The 21,480-nt window shown below is 40.2% G+C and overlaps 1 protein-coding gene across 2 annotated transcripts in view; it reads left to right on the top strand.

The window, feature by feature from the left end:
* Window positions 1–6,518: 6,518 nt before the first annotated feature.
* MDGA2 (MAM domain containing glycosylphosphatidylinositol anchor 2) overlaps window positions 6,519–21,480 on the top strand; it is an 868,798-nt gene continuing 853,836 nt past the window's right edge. Inside the window, exon 1 of one of the 2 annotated variants that reach the window (XM_021668181.2) lies at window positions 6,519–7,632. In XM_021668181.2, the coding sequence (XP_021523856.1) occupies window positions 7,353–7,632 (280 nt within the window). In that variant the 5' untranslated portion in view covers window positions 6,519–7,352. The remainder of the gene's footprint in view (window positions 7,633–21,480) is intronic. The other variant, XM_064365839.1, reaches the window with a different exon arrangement.

The following is a 21,480-nucleotide window of genomic DNA, read 5'->3' as shown; positions in this document are numbered from 1 at the left end:
TACTTGCCCCCCCAACCTCCTAATAATCAATTTCCTGCCTACAGGTTTCTTTTTTCCCTTCTTCAAGGTACTTTTTTTCATGGATTCCTCTGAAATCCTTCTAATCCAGCCCTTCATTCCTGTGGATCTCCCTCTGAGCTTACAAAAAGATGTTTTGCCTGCCTAGGCCACTGCAAATACATAGGTTCTGGTCCTACCACCTTACTAACTTATTTATAGAGGGTTAAATTGAAAAATACCTTATATTCAATTTATTTCTGATTCCATGTAATTCTTGCTGCTCTATGGTTTCACATTTATTGAAGCTGAGCATCCCTTCAGGGAAAGGGCAAAAACTAAGGGAAGAAAAAAATGTGTCAGAGCAGATATTTGAGAGAAAAAGGGTTTTTAGGGGATCTCCCAGACCCAAGCTTTGAATTATTAAGTTCTGGTTCGCAGGATTCAGACCATGGCCATCTTTGTAAACCAGAGAGTAGGGAGGATGCAAGATTGAAATAAGGTCCATTTTTCTCTATAGAAGGAAGGTAAAAAACTCCCTGGTGGGAGGCTTGGGGGACAGTGGAGGGACAGAGACAAAAGAGATAGCAGAGTTGGAAATAGGTATATGCATGACCCTTACACTTTAAACATACTGTGGTTTAGGAAGTCTTTTTTTTAAATCTTGCCTTACCTCTCTGACGAAAATGCATCACAGAATATAAATGAGAAAATAAGCAAAGGAGTAGGAATGTCAACATGGTATATCCAGGTACAGAGAATTAAAAGTGGGGCCGTTTGGTTTCCCAGTGTGAGTGATGTGCAAGAGATCCAGAACTTCTTGATAGCCTTAGAGGAGAATGGGCAGTGCCTCCATGGCTGGAGGGCTGGGAAAAGCCTGACATTTGGAAGAGGAGGGAGCTAAGTCCTTCTTACCCAAAGCCAGTGAGGGAAGATGTGAGTTCTGGGCGTAGCAGGGTAAGTGGCAGACACTCACAGATCAAGTGGAGGCCAGCAATGCTGGGCAAAAAAGGACATCCTTCCCCATCATCAGGACAAGGGGAGAGAGGACAAGAAGAGTGTGTGAGAGTAACCCAGAAAAACTGGGTAATTACATAAAGGATACTAAGTAGTAAACCCAAAAGATAATTGTTCCCCGACCTCCAAACATTAGCTGATATGAGTTGCTCATTAGCAGATTGAGTTTAATTATGGAGGATGTTAAAAGTTACAGTTCTATAAATATCTGTTGTGATGGCAAATTTCAAGCCTATCACCTGGTTAAGATACATATGTTCTTTCTTTTATTTCCTAATGCATGCACATCTGTAAATTGTTCCAAATAAAGAATCTTGGAAAAAATTTTTCTTCAACTTTCTTCTAGTCCTTTATATTTTATCTGTGGGTTAATCAGATCATTTTTTGTCAGAAACACTAGATTTTTTAATATTTATATCACAAACTTTCTAATCTAACTTTGATGTTGATCTTTAATCTGGTCTATTGGCAATCTAGAAGCATATGAATTGCTTCATACAAACATGTTTTTAAAAGACAGTAAACCAAGCATAGTGATAAACAGGAACTTCTTCACATTAATATTTAAGCTATCGAGCTCTCCAAGGATACATCCAGGCATGTGGCACTTTCAAAAATAATCTTGAAGCAGAATTGCACTCTCAAATTTTCAAGTTTCCAGAAGATATTTAGTGATGCCTAAGTACTGAACTGCCAAACCATTACAGCTAAACTGTGGAAAGACTTCAGAATTCGATGTGACTGGACAGAAATAGGGCAGATGAAATTTGAATGAAAGAAAGTCAAGTTATGCTTTTAGAGATAAACATGTCATCATACTTATAAAACTAAAGGTTCTAAGCTGTCAGTTCATCTTCAAATGGAAATTATTCAAGTTATTACCCCTATATATTAATGCCCTTTAACTAAAAATATTATCAATAAAAATATTGAGCAATAATAATGTATTACTTGACCACTATGTGCCAGGTGATCAGTGTATCTTACATGTATTATTTATTTAAAATTCTACTATTCTTTTGCTCTTCTCCTTTTATGGGATAAGGGGAATGTCAAGGTCACACTGACGTCAACGATCCAGCCCAGGGCAGTCTGATGTCAAAGCTCAGACATTTACCTACTATGTCACACTGCCCTGCACTGAACATCTTCTACTCTGGAACAAATCAGCCTTGTGTCTGTTCCTGAAATAGTGTCAGAATTATAATAAGAGTTCAAGGGAGACATGCCAGAATAAGAATAAATCTAGGGCAGGGCTACTAAAATTACCCAGGATACGGTATCTAAGAGTAGCCTTTAAAAAAAATAATTATAAGTTCAAGATACAAATTGTATAGAAATCAAGAGTGGTACACAAAATCCTGGAAGCTCAAATTAGGGACTAGCACATCTGCCTTGAAAAAGGGATGGCATTTACCAAACAAGTAAAAACTCTCAGAAATGTGCTGCTACTTTTAAGCTGAAGATAGAATATCAAGAATACCAAGACCCTTGCCTCATGCTTTTTGCCTCTCCCTCTTCTTTTCTCAGCTAGATACTCTTCACTGGCAGCTACAATATATCTGAGACCTCAGCCCCATCATCTGGTTGCAAATTACCTTGGCATCCTCTCAAATAGTATCCAAATATACAGCCTTTCCTGGGTACCTTCTTTTCTATTTGCTCCCTAGATCTGCTATTTCCAGAGATTGTTCTTTGGCATTTTGTTGCTTCCTCAGGTTGAACATCTCTCCTGGACCTTTCTCAGTCCATACAGTAGGGATTTGGGATTTGACCTGCCTCCTTATTTCTAATGTTAGTAATTAACCATTCTTATTCCTCTGTTTCCCTAAATGAAATCATTGCCTCATCCATAACAGCAGTGTCTGGGTCCCACTGCTTAGGAGCAACTGCCCGCTATCTGCCTCCTGGAAGTAACCAGCACCTGGAATCTCCAATGCTATTCCGTGCCTTGTGGCTTTCACTGTCATCTGAAACATCCATTTCTTTGCGATCTTCTTAGACTTCTCAGCTTGCATGCTGGAAACTATTACTAAGTAGAAAGAAAGAAAACGGGTGAACAGGGATTTGGCTAGAAATAATTTACCATCATTACTGATGATTTTCACATCCTTGTTTAGCAGTAGTGTGTATGGGAGTTTGTATGACTTAGTGTGTCAGGAGTGAAAATGGAAGTTGATGTAAACGACACACAGGGCCTGATATTTGTGTTCTGGGAAGAGGTTAAATTGGAAAGAAAGGACAGATTTGCCACTAGTGTTCTGAATTTGCCTTACTCAGCTGTATCTCTGGAGATAGCAGTTTTTCTCACTTCTGTCCCACTACCTTGGTTGGATCTTGTGCCAACTTGTGACTCTTTCCATGACAGTGCCTTTCCCATGCTATAGAGGTGGGAACACCAAGATCATACTGGAGAACGGAGACAGAAATTTTAAATAAAACTATAGTCTATAAAATGATAACTTTGTCAGAGGAAAGCCCCCAAATTTTCATTACACTGTTATCACAAATGATAGAATGCCGATTATTGCTCCTGTTAAAAACACAAGATTACTCTTAATTGGATCCTGGTAGTAATCCAGTGTAAGAGTTTCTATGCTCTATGCAACATCCATATTCACTTGAAAAATCCAAGAAACTGGTGATCTCTGAAGTTATTTACACTGCTCCTGTAGGAAGCTGCTCTAATGGGTGATACAAACTGTGCTGGGCCAGGTTTCATAGTAGTCTCAGGGTCTGCCTTCTATAGCTTTTCCCTTCTCTCTGATAAACCATCTCTTGTCTGTCCTTAAGCTTCAGCTCAGGCTCACCACCTGGAGGTCTTCATTAGCCAGTGCTAAGGTGTGGTTATATACATTATGCCTGGTTGGTTGGTGCAGCCTGAAGAATGCTAAATTTCAAGACGAAAAAACGTCCTTTGATTGAACTGGCAATTATTTCCATAAGTAATCTATGTAGTATTTTTATAGGAACAAAAATCCCATATTAAATCCAGTGCTTTTAAAAAGATCTCACTGTTATGTAAACCAATTAATGATTGCATGTAAAATTTGCAACTTTGTGCCCTAGGACTTTATTTATAGCACTTATAGTGTCAATAGAAGTAATGGTGCATATGTTGACCAACACACTCTGCCCACTAGATTGTGTGCTTCTTGAAGTAAGGGAATGTCTTATAAAATATTTAAGTGTACAACAGTCTAGGATAAGGCCCAGCAAACAGTAGCTGTATCTAACTATTTCCTCATTTTTAATTTAAACTACAATTGGAATAAATTGTAAAGTGACTGGGTTCTCTAAGTTCTCTCCAAGCTCCAACTATTTCACTCAGGTATTGCTGAGGGCTCATTGAGTTCATGTTCCTGCCTCTGCAGAGATGACAATTACATAGAAAAGAAAGGTTCTGGGCTCCTGAGGCTCTGTTCTGATGTTGAGGGTTAAGAGAGTAATCTCCATACTCAGTCTGGGCTACTTTAAAATGATACACTGATGCTTGGGGATGACAAAGTATTCCAATCTAGAGTCCTTCACACACTCAAAGATCCTATGATTCCATAACTAAGTTAAAAAGAACAGTACAAATATGGGGATGAAGTACTATTTCAGAATATGATAAGCTGAAATTGGGAAGAGCCTCATGGTCAAGATACATTATGAGCTTTGATGTGAGAGAGGAGTTGCAGTTTATTGCCCCATGACGCTACTGTGCTGCAAGTGTGCAGGAATGATCTACTCATAAAAGGTAGATTTAAAATCAGAAGACAATTTTTACCCCACAGGTGACCAGTAAGTGAGTGTCACTCATTTTTCTTCAGAAATCCCACACATTGAGTTTGCTTATAGTACGATGCTTTTCCATCTAGTGGAAGTGGAATTTCATAAATAACGGGTTCTCAACAGTGTGAGTGATCCTCTGTGGGACTCTCTTCAAAAGTTTGGTTCCTCCTATCTTGTAAACCCAGAGGGTAAGCACTAAATCACACCCTATAAAAATTAATATTCACAATTCATTTAAGTGAGGAAAAGGACCTTGGGGGAAAAACTGAGGACTATACATTTTCTAGTGCTTAGGGTCCCCCACCCCCAGCAGAAGTACAGCATGGGGAGAGGGACCTGCAGAGTGTTATACTAGTCTATTATGGGAACAGATAAATAAATACTGTGCTCCAGATTTCCCATAGCAATTAGTTTTGTAACACATGTATAAATGCGTATTTTAAACCATTCCAATCACTTCCTACCCATATGCTGCTTGAATAGTGAAGAATATATTCAACAAAGTGGACTGCCTACAGGAAACATTATTATCTCTGTTACAGAAAAAAGTCAACCACTATTATATTCACAGATTTTTCCCTATTAATGTTTAGTGAATATTTCCACACTTGTTGCAATGTAAATTAAAGATGGTTTGAATTTTCTAATCTTTTGTGTACCTGTAAGTTTTTAAAGTCCCATAACATTACTCTGCCCCAATAAAAGAGCCCGTCTTTCACATAAGGAAAAGATTTTCCAAACAGTTAACTTTAGCAGGAGACATTGCATATAAAATAAACTGATCTCTGAACTCCTGGTGTTTATTCCCCCAGTGCCTGCATCTACCGTGATGACTACATTTCCTTTAAAGAAGACAGAAACAGAGAATAAGCGTTGCCACTTCCAAATGCTGTGGCCTGTTCTGCCCTCTAACCAAGCATAACGGATCCTGGAAGACCTTGGGTGGCGGAGAGGAGATAGTGTGTCATGTAATTACCCTGGGTCTAAGGTGGTAGCTGGCCTTTCGGCGTGCAAACGCAGACGGCAGCATCAGAAATAAATAACGGGCACTCGCCGCAGCGGAGCTCCCGGAGAGGCGAGGGAGCGCTTCGGCGGGGGAGGTTGGAGGCCGGATGCCGCCGGCCTCGCGGAGCCTTTCGGCGTTGTCCATACTGATGAGCTCGGCTGACACAGGAAAGCAGAGCAAAGGAGGGGCAGAGGAGGCGCGGAGGCCGGCGGCACAGCCGCGCACCCGGCTTTGACGTCGCCCGGCTGCGGCTAGCAGCTCGCGCTCTCAGCACGTAGCGCACAACGTGACCACACACAGCCTTCCTCCCCAGCAGCCCAGCCGCCCCACAGCCCGGCCGCCGGTCCGCCTGCGCTCCGCGCTGGCCGCTGCGCCCTCCTCCTCCTCCACCTCCTCCCTCCTTTCGCCTCCGGGGCGCGCATCTCCGCGCACACCCAGGGATCCCGGCCGGCGTCGAGCCCCGGGCGCCGGGCCGCCCAGCCAAGGCACCTCTGCCGCAGCAGCGGCCCGAGCGGACGCCACGCAGCCGGGTGCCCTCCGCAGGCGGCCGCTCCCGCGTTCACCTCTGGATGCCACCACTACGTTAGCTCCAGCGGGGAACCCCCTTCTGCGGCTCTCTCCTCTAAACTCCCGCCTGTCCCGACCGCCCCCACCCCCTCCACCTGGCGGGGGCGGCGCGGAAGCGAAGAGGACGCGCGCAGTGCCGGTGGGCACGCGTAGACGTGTGTGCGGATCGGGTATCTGCTTGGCATTCTCCCTCTCTTGCAAGTGGCGGTGCCTGGACTCTGCTTTCGGCTCCGGGAATCGGTGCGGTCGGCCAGAGCACCTCTACGCTGGCAGGGCGCTAAAGGCTATTTTGGAGAGCGGTGGCGGTGTTGGCGGCGGCAGTGGCTGGTGTGCCCAAGCGAGCTCCAGAGGCACACTCCGCTCCCTGTTGGACCCTTTCCTCCTCCGTCTTCCCCCTCCTCCCTTCCCTCTTCCCCACCCCCGTTCCCCTAGCCCCACTCCTCCTCTTCCTCCTCCTCCTCTTCCTCCTCTCCCAGTTCGGCGATGCGAGTCTGTATCGTGTAGCAGGATTGGCGTTGCAATGGCAACTGATGGAATGGGGGAAGGCAAGACAGCAGGGCTGGGGGCTTCGGACTGCGGGCGGGCGGGCCGCTGTCGCCGCTTGACGCTCCTCCGGGGACCTTCGCGAGTTACTTTGTAAAGGCGAACCCAGGCGAGAGAGCCCTCCTCGGCGTCCCGGGTCAGAGGCCACTTCCTGCTCCTCGGCTGTCTAAGCCAGGCTCCCACCGCGGGCACCCCGGCCCCCTGCCCGCGCCCGCCGCCAGCCCAGCGCGCCGCCGCCGCCGCCGCCGCCGCCGCTGCGGAGATTGGAGCCCGCTTCCCTGAAGAACACTTCGCCTCGCAGCTCCCCTTCCCATCACCGCCCCCTGCTCCTCCCAGGCGTCTGCGATTTTCCCAGGCACCCAGTGTGAGTGCGGCGTGCGTGTGTGTGTGTGTCAGGGTATTGTGTGGTGGGAGAGTGTGTGAGTGTGTGTGAGTGTGTGTGTGCATGAGTGTGTGGAGTGCGGGGCTCCTGCGCTCCGCTCGCGGCCGCCGCCGGGGAAGGACAGACGGACAGCGCTTCCTCCTTCGGCGAGCGGTTCCCGGGCACCTCGGCTCGGCCCGGGCGCGAGTGGAGCGCGCCTGGCTGGCTGCCGGCCTCCGGAAGGTCCCGCTGCGTCCCCCCTGGGCTGGATATGTTCATGTTCACGTGAAGATGGATTTACTGTACGGTCTCGTGTGGCTGCTGACAGTCCTCCTGGAGGGGATCTCTGGCCAAGGAGTGTACGGTGAGTGGAATCGCGACACTATCGTGACCTTGTGATTCTTAGGCAAGATAGGCTGGTGAGCGAAAATGCACGACTCGCGCCGTTCTGGGGCCCCTCCCGGCGTGGCATTTGATTTACACTTCATCACGTTATTGGGAGCGATAAGGAGGCAGCGAGCGCGCTGCGGATTGGGCTGCGAGCCGCTCCCCCGGCGCCTGGGCTCCGGCTCGGAGTTGGGTCTAGCCGGCAGCAAGGCACTCGTGCGAACGAGTGGCTTTGCACTTGATTTATCCCCGCGGGAATCCGAGCTCCAGCAGTCTTTGATTTAATAATGGTTTGGCTCCTTGCATGCCCCGGTGTCAGTGCCGCGGTTTCCCCCCAACCCCCCAGGGAAGCTTCCAGTGTGACCCCATGAGTCTCCCCACCCCTCTCCGCCCCCCACCTCCTCCTCCTCTCTACCTTTTCCTTTTTCTGTGAATGCCTACATGCCTTGATTTTCCGGCTCAGGAAGTGGGGTGACAGTTGAGTTGCGTTCTGTACCAGCCGTTGCCATGAGCACTGACTTGGGGAGGGGAAAATAGCAGGCAAGATTCTCGGTGCCAGACACAATTAAGGGATATGTTTGTGTGAATGGATGAGCAAATGCATGAATGAACGGACTGCTAAGTCCGCGCGTCTGGGTTCCAGGGCAGGACACCAGCTCGCTGCAGTGGGAACACAATCTCATCTCCTCTCTGGAAAACCCAGATTTAGGTTTAGGAACTAGAGAAGGGCAAGCTTGTTAATTAGGAGGTTTTGAAGTCCTCAAAAGCAAAGCCAGGTTCTTTTACCTGTCAGCAGTTGGCACCCTTAGCTTTCGGGAATGAAACACACACAGACACACACACACACACATCCAGGTCCTGGTTAATAGTGGACTGAAATGTAAGTCTTCCCTTGGGACAAGCCAGTGGTGCCCAAAAAATAACTTCTGTGTTTTTGAGGTATGGTGGGAGGTTAGAGGTGCACCCCTTGAGGGGACATCAGGCCAAGACCCGCCCACAGCCAGTCCCACCCTTTGCACCTGGGTCAGTGTCCACAGAAAGTGTGCTAACAATCCAGTCCACTTGCCCTTGATCTCACTTAGGAGTTTAGACCTGAGTGCTGCAGAGCTAGGTCAATGACTGACCCAGGGCAAAGAGTCAGAGCTTTTCCTGCAGACCCTAGAACTGACTGCAGAGTGAACACAGGTACGAGTGAATCCTGAGTCCTCAGACTCTCTGGGAATGGAGTGCACAGTGGGTGGGTGTTTGGGGATGAATGCCAGAGACCCAACCTTTACTCTGTCCACTGTGTTCTGTCCAGGGCTGAACAGTGCTGAGGTTCTGTCCCTGGTACCCACTGCACTCCATCTGCTCCTCCCCTTTCCTGTCTTTCTAGCTCCTTTCTTGGCTCCCATGAAATCTTCACTTTCTCCCGCCTCTAAAGATGGGAATGTCTCCTCTCCCAACCCCTCCTTCCCAAATAAAAGACAATTATCTGGTGGTGGTGATGGTGGTGGTGATGGGGGAACATGTGTTTGAGAGAGATGCTGAGTCTCCTGGCAGACCTCAAGGTTTGACTGACAACTGGAGGTGGGTTATGAAAAGAGTAGGAATTAACTTAGTGCTCCTATGACTGTGCTGGACCCTGGTATCCTCTAAACAGCTAAGGAAAACAGGGATTCTAGGATGTAGGAATGCTGGAAATAAAGCCTTCTCAACGGACTGTTCCTTAGGATGGGAGTGTCTGGTTCTTCTCATCCCATGTCCGACTCTATTTCTGTCTCATTGGTTCAGATTGTCTTAGGTAAACATTTTTTATTCTGTTTTGTTTTTTTATATTTTTGTGTGTGCGTGTGTGAATGTATGTGTGTGTAGTGGGGTGATGAGAAGTGAGAAAGATTGGGAGCATGAGGAGACGGGGACGTTGCTGGAACTATCTGGATCAGAAGGGCATGGTTCAATTTTCCTGTCAACTTTTGTCAGATTATTTGTCCTGGCAAGTATCAGGTTGGGTAGTGGAAAAGGGTAAGCTTGAATAGTGAAGACAAATAGGAAACAATTGCGTTAGAATATCCCTGTGTTTATATCTGTTAACAATAAACAAGGAGGCAGTTCCGCTGTTGAGCTGATGATTGTGATGAAGGTGGGGGTCTTTTTCATTTCGTTTTGTTTTTATATTGATGCGATTGTTAGTCATTTAGCTAGGAATAGAATTGCCTTTGTGTAGAAAATATTAATCAGTATTCCTGGCCATTATAAATGTCGCAGCTATGAGGTGGGTTAAAAATCATGTATTACTTTTCAGATATGTCTTACATGTCACAGAAGTTAGGTTCTCAAAGTGTGACCCCTAATCTTCAGCATTAGCATGACCCTGGAACTTGTTTGAAGTGCACATTTTCGGGCCCCTCTGAGACTTTCTAAATTAGAAACTCAGAGTGTAGGGCCCAGTGATTTGTGTTCATCACCTCAAGTGATGATTGCAGTGCACACTGAAGTTGAGAAGCCCTAAAATAAACTTACAGTTTCATTGCTTTGATTTTGTAAATCATGAACTTTCTTAACCTAAAGTGGTTTTATTTTTATTTGTGGAAGCATTTCTAAGGAAGAGAACATTTTAAAAACTTATCTAAAAGAAAGAATCAATCGCAAGGGACATAGACATAAGATTTAGTGTAAGGTTATAAAGTGTGTTTTGAACATTTTATATGAATATCTTTAAGAATGATTAATTTAAAAGGCAGGGTTATTATAAAAAGAAACTTTAAACACCTAAAGATAGGAACTTTGCTAGCATAAAAATCTGTATTCCTTTATTTGCCTATATTTGCTACATGTAAAGCCATTCATACTACACACAAAGTATTATTTCTCAATAGTGTTTTCTAGTAGCTTGGTTCAAGAGGAAATACAAATGATTTTCTAGGTTACTCAGACAAAATCACTTCATTGGAGTCTAAAATTGTTTACATGATTTAGAACTATGTCATTATAACCTTTCTTCCCTGAAATAGCTAGAGAATCCCTTTACTCCTCTACTTCCTCACTGAAAAACTCTGAGCATGAAAATCAGATTCCGTTTTTTAGTGAATTGAGAATATTTGTGGTAATGCATGGATTATATTGTCTTGAGTATTTTAATCTTCTTCTTGTTATGCCCAATCTGTTTGACAACCATGCGCAATACTTAAGTATGAAAGTTTCTGCTATAGACCTAGGAACTTACTGTCATTTATCTTGGAATATTGCTTAGCAAACTAACTGCACAATAGCTAAGATTGATGTATGGTATCATAGTTGAATAAGGGAGATAATCTTTTAACTGCCTACCTTCCACCAATAATTGTCGTATAAATTTGTTTTGTAAGTGGGATTTGTACTTTATATTTCTTACATTTTTAATATCAGATGTAAGATTACAGTAATATGAATTATTTGAAAATATTTCTGAAAGAAAAATTGCAAAAAATCCTCACACCAGGGCCTTTCAGGGAAGCGGAGGTGGCTAGGGGAGGAATAGCATTAGGAGAAATTCCTAATGTAGATGACTGGTTGATGGGTGCAGCAAACCACCATGGCACATGTATACCTATATAACAAACCTGCACGTTCTGCACCTCAGAACTTAAAGCATAATAATAATAATAAAGCTTATTTAAAAAAAAACCTCTTCATAATAGAATAGCACAATAAAATCATATAGACTAACCAAGGCAAATTTAATGGATAATACCCATTTGACATATATTTGGCAATATACATCTGTGCATTTCAAAAATTTTACTTTCTTAAGCTATAGATGTTTGCATATTGGATTTTAAAAAGTTATTTATATTAAAATTATTTCCCCAAATACTCTTGGAATGTTAAAGATTTTTTGAGTTTTCCTTTTTGCTTAATTAAACACAACTGGATAACAAAAGTCATTCAATGAACTGGTATCTATTTTTCACATTATTAATTTTGTGCACTCACGTTTCATTAGGTTTAGAATAACTAATTCAACATGGCCTGGAGAATTGGAATGTAAAACCTGGCTATCTGTATGCTTATTGAAATACCTAGAGCTAAGTGATCCAACGCATTTTCCTAGTTTTCAAAGTTTTCTTTGTAAGTTGTTCCATGGTAGTAAGTCATTTGGGTTAACTGTGTTTTCAAGAGATCCTATTGATAATGACATCATATTAAGAATTGTATCTCCTGTAAACTTATCAGTTGGCTTCCTAAACAAAGAAAAAGGACTCTATTGGCATATTCTGTAATTTTACTTCTGGTCATCATGCCCTTAATTTCCAAGGAGGTTGTTAAATGTTTTGAATGCATTAGCACAGAAAAATCCCCGCTACAAACAAAAAACAAAGTAAAACTCCATGTCTGCATAGTTACTGGGAACCAAATCAAATGATGATTTAGTGTCCTGAAATGGTTAATTCACTGCCCAAAAATTGCTTCCAGAATGCATTAGAATTAATAAATAGAGTCAGCTTATGAAACACGTGGGTATGACAAATTAGCAAGCTATATGAACTCAATTCGGATCATATCAGTAAATCTCAAACAATTTAACAATGACACCCCAGGTAGTAGCTGGGAAGAAATGACTTGGTGAAATTAAGAACAAGGGCGTAAGTGATACAAGAAGGCTCTGGAAGACATTTCAGACTGTTAATGGGTTGAATCTGGAGGGATGAGAAGGGACCATCAGTTGTCCATTACATTCAGTCCCAGGATGTTTCCATTCTCATAGCAGAGTTATCCCAAGGTACATTGATTGTGATTTTTGTTCATTTGGAGAGGTCCTGTGATGAGATACTGCCTTTGACTAAACCATATTTAGGGTGTTAGTCTGTAGGAAAAGAGGAAGGATGATTTTAATAAATGCTGCTAAAAATATCAATATGAAGCTCTATTAATATACCATTAGCTCCAGCCTCTTTTCCCACTTCTCACTCTGTTGTCCCTACACACTCATACACATTCTTAAACTGTTGCCACCTTGGCCACGATCACAAATGAAAAGTGGCTGGACTGCTCACTGTATCTTGGGATTTTTTTTTGCCCATTCAAAATTTCCTTGTTGGTCATATTACTGAGATTTCCCATGCAAAATGGGCAGATTATTTTATATGGTGTTACTTGCTCATGTCCTGTATTTCCCTGGGGAAGCCCCTAAGTGGGCTAATAAGTATTTTAGATTGAGCAGGTTGAGCCTAACTTATTTTACAAGGAATAAGTCAGTGAGGGTGCCAGGTTTAGACACTTAAGAGTCAGAGATAAAAGTTTAGAGATGAAATAATTCAGGTGATTAGTTGTCACAAAAGGAATTCTAGAAAGGCATTTTTTATTATCTTGATTTCTATGCTTAATTTTATTATCTCTGATTCTTCATATTTATATTTTACCAATATTTTTATTTTTGTTTTATAGTTGTGAAACACCTTAAAGCCTGCTTGAGAAGCAGGGTTCAAATAAACTTTTCTGAAAGGATGTGCTCTGTATTTTTTTTTTAACTTACTATTTTAATGTAACTGCAGTAGGGCTCATGGGGATGGTATTATAGCATAAGCCTTGTGAGTTCAATTGTATTTTATTAAGACTTTGTCAGGAACCGTGGTTTTGGGTTATGTTCCGGGTATAGTGGTGATTCATCACTCATATTTTGTGACTTGGTCTTCATGCTTTGAGAAGAGTCTTGCAAGGGTTGGGCTTAAGGTTCGTAACCTACAAAGGCAACAGCAAACAGCCAGATACACCGGCCTACTCTGGGAATTGAGCTCTAGAGCTTGTGCTCTTTGGTGGCTCAAATTAACTAAGGGAATGTACTGTCATCTCAGAGTTAAGTAGGAGAAGGTCTTCCTTAGGCTCCCTTTCAGCTATTTTGGAAGGATATGCAAAGTATATTGCATACATTTCAAGTATGAATAGAGTGAACATTTTTAGCTTCCTTGTAATTGACATTAACTGAATGGTCCACAAAATAACTTTTATTTCTTTGCTTCAGTGACTGTCAGTGTAAATACTATATTACTTAGAGCAGACAATAAAATATTGCATTTGTAGAAAAGTATATCCTATCTTTATTTTCAAATCCAATTCATAATTTTTTGGTCCTATAAAATCATAAAGCTATAAGTGACAATAGACTTTAAGATATCATTAAATCATCTCACTAAGTCACAGTGATTTGACTATTATGTCAGGCAGATGGAGGTCCTACATTGTTTGTGGAACTTTTTGTTTCCAGGGTGCAGGCATATTCATTAGATGGATTTTTTTTTAATAAATGACTGAAATTTCTCATGCTCCATTATTAGGCCATGCACTTAGTTATTTCCATTTTATACCAGTGCGGTTCCATGTTCATTTCTAACTATACCACTTTGCCCTAATCCCACTTCAGCTATTTTTAATACCAGTTTCTTGCTACTCTTCCAAGACACTATGCCATTTCTAATCTTATGTTTTTAAACAACTTATTTCTTTCCCTTTTGATTTCATTGATTGAATTGCATAAGAACTATGATTTCTGTTTCAGCATCCAAATCATATATTTCCTAGGAGTTACAGAAGAGGATTTCAACTATTATAAACATATTTTTGGCTATCACACATTTACTATAAAGTTATTTAAATACTTATTATGATATGATGAAAGGCAATAGAAATTGTGATGTAACTTACTCCTTTTGTCTCTACAACTTTGCACATACAGGAACCTCAGTCTATTGCTGTTCCTGCTCAAATCTAATTAAGGACTGTTGTGTGACTGACATTTGGGGTCATGTATATGACATATTACACTATCTTCAAGCAGTATATTTTTTGTCTTGTTTTGTTGTAATGCGAATGGTGGAAATAAAAATAATCAAGTGATCCTGTGAAAGGGGAAATGCATCTTCCTGAAAGAGGAAGGGTTTCTTCACAGCTAGGCATCTCAAAGTCTTAATGGACAGCATAAAAGACAGCCGAGATCTGAAGGAGGTGAGTAGGAAGTAAAGGCTATTAGAAAAATGTATCTGCCCTTTAAATAATGGCAAAACAGCAAAAGCATATATTTTTATCTGAAGTCACTAGAACTTTGTTCTAGTGCATCAGGGTGAGAAAGAAAAATATCTGCTGTCTTCCTGACGAAAGATCATCTTGAGGGAGATTTTTCTGGTGTCCTGAAAGGAAAGGATGAGGGGATAAGGGCCCTTAATAGAGCCTATGGTCACTCTGAGCCAGATTATTATTCTTGCTGATGAATTGTGGGATTTGGGAACACATAGAAAGACTTGGCACAGATTAAGCATTGGGGCATGCCGTCTGTTACTCCTGAGTATAACTGAGTTGGGTTTTTGCCTCACCTCTGCTAGACTCCTTACTAGGAAGGCTAGAAAATACTTGAGGAAGATATGCTACTTTTCAGAAGTGGTGACCAATGAGAATTCCCCACACAAGTTCTAGGCAGATTTAGGTGACGTTCTTGTAAATTCAGTCAACTAATTAATGTATAACTGCTGTGGATGATGCATGTATATTTATGTAGTAAGGGCTGTAAACGCAAAGAGGTTCTGTATTAATTCAGGAGATAAAAACAAATGGAGAAACAAAACAAGGCTATGAGAACTACACACGTGTGTGTACCTAGACAAGAGAGAGGAATTACACTTGCTATTGTGGTTGGAGAAAACTCGAAAAAGCTGGTAACAGTTAAGCCTTGAAAGTGGGCTGGTATTATATAGACGAAGGAAGAAAGGGCATCGCTATAGCGTGGATTCTAGGTGGAGGAATAGTAATGCAGAGAGAAAAAGAATCCAGGAATGGATGTGTAGTAAGGCCTCAGCAGTTTCTTTGAAGTTTACCTCAACTAGGAAGATATATCTGTCCTTTAACCTACGTCATCTCCCTCCAAAGCCTGCAGGTCTGTGAAATAAATGTTATTGTATGATACTCTGGAACTTGCTCAGATATATATGTCCATCAAGATTCTGAGGTGGTGTGTGTTAAAGGCATGAAGCTAACTGACCATTGCTTCCGAAGACAGGACAGTTATCTCTAAAGTTCCTGTGGGGGCAGCTCCTTTTGGAGGTAAACTCAAAGACTTTTCAAAGTCTTCTCCGAGTGCTAAAAAGAAGTGCTGTTTAGCAGCAGCGGTCTACGGGTCCAGAACGACTTAAAAAATCACTTTGTTCTTTACGAATGTACAGCCACTGAGATGAAGGCATTGCCCTTGTGAAAAGAGAGGTATGTGCTTTCATTATTGTTTTTTATTACTGTGTAAGACAGCATGATGTAGTTGAAAACTGTTGGATAACTTGGACTTTCTTCCTGTTCAGCTGCTGTTTTACTGTGTTACCTCAGGCAGAGATCTTAATCTCTATCCCTCAGTTTCCACATCTAGGAAACTCTTAGGGGAGTGGGCTGATACATAGAAAAAATATAGATATCAGCACGAATAAAAAAAGTATGGCTACATTTTTGTATCTGGAGTAGAAAGGGGAGGGAGCATGGAGAGTTTCCTTTCTCTTCTTAAAAAGCTACGTCAGGTGCTCTAGCAACTGTACCTCATAATAAGACTTTCATTTAGTTTTTAGAACGATAAGAAGCTAGGAGGTAACAGAGACCAAGTCATTTTTTTCCTGGAAAAAAATATTCTGAATGTGTCAGCCTAGAAGAAAATGACAGAAACTGAGTATTTTTAAGCACTGAAAGTAATATAAATATGTGCATGAAAATGCAATTTGATATTGTATTTTGAGGCATGTGCAGTTGATTCTGTTCCTTATGCTAGTCTCTTTTTCTCGATCCACATAACCCAGGAGTTTCTCCTTCTCCTTAATGGTGGTAGTTAGCAAGGAGCTGGCATCCCCCCTCATTTAAGAGCTCCAAAGAACATTAGTGTATAGTATACCTTATGGTTATGGGTAAATTTATGCTTATATAAATCTGTAAGTGTGTTCAAATACATGTATCAATCTTGTTTTTGAATCAAGGAGTAAGAATATTCTTAATATTCTTCATTTCAAGACTAACTGAAAAATATATAAAATCAGCCATCCAATTGGAAAAAAGAATAACCTAGGGATATATTTATAAACATACTTATAATTAGTAGTTAATAAATAAAAACAGAAAATGAGGATAAACCATTAAAGGGTGTTAACACACAATTACTGTGTAACATCTTCTAAATTTAATCCAGAAGTAAACAAAATTGGTGTTTTTCACCCAATCACCTAATCATTTAAAACCTCTTTAAATTAGAATTAACTGAAACGGCTGAGTGGGACTTTATTCATCATTAAACTGTAACAGCCACATACATAAGAAAGTATTTTATACATAATGCGTTTTTGTTTTCTTTGGCAAACACTTTTTATTTTTGGAGGGTGAAAGGTAGTTAATTTCCATATTCTCTATTTATATAATTAGCTAAATGTCTGTATTTGCTTAACTCAATTATTCTTCTCCATATCTGAATATTAACTCAGTATTAGTTGAGTATATTGGTCAAGTATCTCTTTAAACAAATAGAAGGCAATCTTTACTCATATCTATGAAAGACAACAAAAATTGTTAGTTGAGAAGATTTTTCCCATTATGGAAAATGAGCAATATTGACTTTGCTAAACAAATCACCTTAAGCAAAGACACACAGTACTCTGTAATATGGACAGATATAACTGCCAAGTAATTTCACTTGGTATCTTAGAATGAATTATTATCAAGAATTGGCAGAGTTAATGTTTTTATTTTAGTTCTGAACTTGTTCCATGTTTTCATGGGTTACTCTATGCCATTCTTGTGATTCTCCCTCATCCTTTGAGTAACTTACATTTTTCATTTGGTTCATGTTTCACATTGGTTTGTACCACCTGTACAACAGAGATGCTAGATTTGTTTTAGAGTTTTAGGTCTTAGTCCACAATTAATCAAAGCTCAACCTTTGACTAATTTTGCTCTTCCTTTGTTGTGCATAGATTCATCTAAATATAGTTGTCTAAGGAAGTGCAACTCTTTTCCATTATGACCATTCCCAACGATATTATAAACTACATAATGACATCATTACTGTGAAAATCGGGGTTTAGAAACCCCCCAGTCTTTCCTCAAGACAAGAATAACTCCCAGTGGACTACAGCCTGAAATAATCTCTCTTATTACTCAGAGGCTGCTTATTCTCTGATTATTTCCTGTGCCTCACTATCAAATATCCCTCCAATTGCAGCAGCTGGGGTGGAAAGTGGCCTTCTTCTTGCTTCCTGTGATTTGCAGTTGAACTCTATGATCATTACATCTTTTTGATTAATATTTCAAAAAGTATTTAAGTTTTTTATTTTCTGTCATCATTGATACTAATTTGTTAATGCCTCAACTCTCTAAGCTTACTAATGCAGAGAAGTACTTTGACACCCATATGTTTATCCACCTCTCCTCTTCCAGAGAGGGCTAAGAAGATACACACACACACACACACACACACACACACACGTGCATATATATACACACATTCATAATACAAATATACATTTGTATATAATATATACTGTAAGAATACATATTCAAATAGAAGTCTATTAACTATGTTAAGAGTATATAAGAGTTTGTGTGTGTATTCAAGAGGTGCATGGAGTAGTAGCTAAACTTTATTTAGGCTAATTCCAAGAAACTGGGTGGTTTTCCACTTCCCTTGCAAAATTGACTCTGATTCAGTGTTGGCAGCAGAATATGCAGTCTCTCACCTAATACTCAGTTTGTGTTTGAATATTTGTGATACATTCATGTTTCTATTGTTGAGTTTACAAAATTACCTTTAGAAACTCTGATTATTGGCCAGGTGCAGTGGCTCATGCCCATTATCCCAGAACTTTGGGAAGCTGAGGCGGGCAGATCACCTGAGGTCAGGAGTTTGAGACCAGCCTGCCCAGCATGGCAAAACCCCATGTCTACTAAAAAAAAAATAAAAAAAATTAGCGAGGCATGGTGGCAGGCACCTGTAATCCTAGCTACTCAGGAGGCTGGCGGGCACCTGTAATCCCAGCTACTTGGGAGACTGAGGGAGGAGAATTGCTTGAACCCGGGAGGTGGAGGTTACAGTGAGCTGAGATTAAGCTACTGCACTCCAGCCTGGGTGACAAAAGTGAAACTCCGTTTAAAAAAATAAAATAAAGAAACTTTGATTACTTTTCTTGCAGTTGACAAAAGAGAAATATTTCTTAGCTGCATAACAGCAAAACATGTGCAGTTTATTTTACCTGCATTACAGTAATGTGTACATTTGGAGCTTAGCATCACTTGTATATTCAGAAGACCATCCCTGCTGTTCTATTAATCAGACCTTTAAATTGTATTTTCTTCTTTATAAGTGAGCTTTTTGTGCACCAAGCATATCTGTATTCATGTCTGTATTCTAAAATACATGTACAAACAAAACTTAATTAACTTGGATTATCTTTCATCTGTTTTCATCTACAATTGAAAAATAATTAAAGATGGTATATAGTAATTTTTCATAAAATAATTGCCATTTATCAAGTGCCTACTGCATCCCACACCTTGTATTAGAAGTTTTATACACATTGTACCTTACTCTAATCTTTGAGATAGATGCAAAATCTGAAATTCATGAGGTTTAAATAACCACCATATATTGCTGGTGGCTGAATTTGGAATCAAATATGAAGTGTATATAAAAATAAATACTTGTGTATATACTTATTTATGTAATTTTAAAATTATATTCAGATATGTGTGTGCTTGTACTCATTCTAATTAAAACATAAAGTTAGGTAGCTCACATTGTGCTATGCATGAAAATTATCTCAAACAGTATATACTTGAAATGCAACTTGGGTAATACATTTTAGCTTTTTGCATGAGAAGCATATATAGGTAGCTAATGTCAGCACTTTATACCATACGATTTTCTTTCTTAGAAAAGAAAGATATGATTTATAATTCTTTTTTCTTTTCAGCATTGAAATGACCATACTGAGGACTCTCATATAATTTATTTTTGAAATGAGAGGATATTTTAAGCTTATTCATTATTAGTAACATCTAAAAATGAAGAAATGGCTCTACTACGTATTCTGCAGAAGTAGTTATATTCCTCCATGTAAAATAGTAGGCATGTGCTTATAAAACATAACCACTGTCAGGTGTACTACTTTATCTCTCCCTGGGCTGATTAACAATCACTGGCCTTGGAAAGACTGACAGTTAAATGTCATATTTGGCCTGATTTTTGTTGAATTCCCTCCGGGTATTGCTTGGGCATTTTTCGCACAGAGTTAATTGAGGAGATTCTATCAGTAGATTTCTTTTCTTGAAAATCTTGTTGTGTTCAAGAGGACAGTTGATTGCGAGCTCTGCCCTTCTCTTAGCTGCCAGTGAGTTCCTCAAACCTCAAAGCTTACAAATTAGTGCAGTTTAGTGATTTGTTTTAGACTTTTAGCTACAGTATTTGACACTATAAAAGTCATTTTTCCTATGCTTTTTGAATGCTGTTATTGTGTCCTATAGCATAACCCTGTATCATTGTGGCTATTGTGTGATTGATACAGAAACTGCTTCAATAGGAAACCATTTCAAGAGAGAACAGGAAAGGTATTATATTCAGCTGTAGCGCCATGCATTTCTAAGCAGCTGATGTTTTCTTTAACTGATAAACATCCCCCCTCAAATTTTCAGAGGCAATTGAGTCTTTAGAACTTTAACTCTTAATTCAGTCTAGCTGTAAGAGCACTGCCCTGAAATTCTTTATACATTCACGTTTTACAATTGGGAATTCATTAATTCTGTAGTATAACTGTTGTTATTGTAATTCAAAGCCAGATCTCTTCTTTAAAAAAAAAAAAAAGCATGGAGAGCACTGATTTTGTGAATTCCTTCTTTAAACAGTGACTTCTTAATATCTGATCAAATGCTTGAAACTAATGGGATATGGCTTTTTGCACACTGGAAATAGTGATAATGTTAAATGGTAGAGCCATCCTGTATTTTGTAACTAAAAATTTCAAATTAAACTGGAAACCTCCGTAAAGGGTAGAGTAAAAGATGAGTCAAATCCAACTTCATGAGAGTTTAATAGGTTTTGTGTTTTTACAATTTATACATTTAATTCTATATTTGAAAATACTCATAGAATATAGTACTCCTTTTTTTAAGTGTTTCTCTTCCAATTTTTGCATTTTTATGATACATTAGATGCATGCTCTATTTTGAGTGAGGGTGGTTAGTGACTTAATAATTGAGGTATACACTTACACACCTAAGATTTAAGTACATCTATATGTTGTGGTTTATCATTTAATTTTACCAACAGTAGTTTAATATCTATGAAAGCTGGAATAAAGTTTCTTAAATGAAATAAAATATCTTATGAACCTAAAAATGCCATTTAAATGTCTTTGGCTGTGATGAAAGCTAATCTAGACTTTCTTAAGATATTTGTAAGTTTGTTCTAAGAATATTTTCAGTGGCTTAACTATTGACTGCTTCTCATTCATTTTACATAGCTGTCATCCTCCCAATAATTATGACATTTCAGAGATTTTCACATTATTATTGAAAGATTCAGCATGTCTACAGATGGAAAGTTATTTATAAAGCAAATAATGAAAATAGTAAAGCAGAATTTCAACCTACTATTGTACCATGCTCTGGGGATTAGACTTGGGGAGGAGTAGATGTGTTAGCCTGGTCATAATCTTAGCCTAGAGGATAGGCAGAACCAGAAGGAATAAGGTTATTGATATCACAGGGTGATAGGAAGCTTTCATGTAATGGGGATTAATAGAATAGATTAAGGCAGAATGCAGTGTGTGCATGTCATAGGTTGACTTCTCCAGGAAACTGACCC

Source organism: Aotus nancymaae, unplaced genomic scaffold, assembly GCF_030222135.1.
Source record: "Aotus nancymaae isolate 86718 unplaced genomic scaffold, 86718_ANA_hifiasm-v0.15.2.pri h1tg000062l, whole genome shotgun sequence".
Taxonomy (NCBI): Eukaryota; Metazoa; Chordata; class Mammalia; order Primates; family Aotidae; genus Aotus; species Aotus nancymaae.
This window is presented reverse-complemented; position numbering and strand designations above follow the sequence as displayed.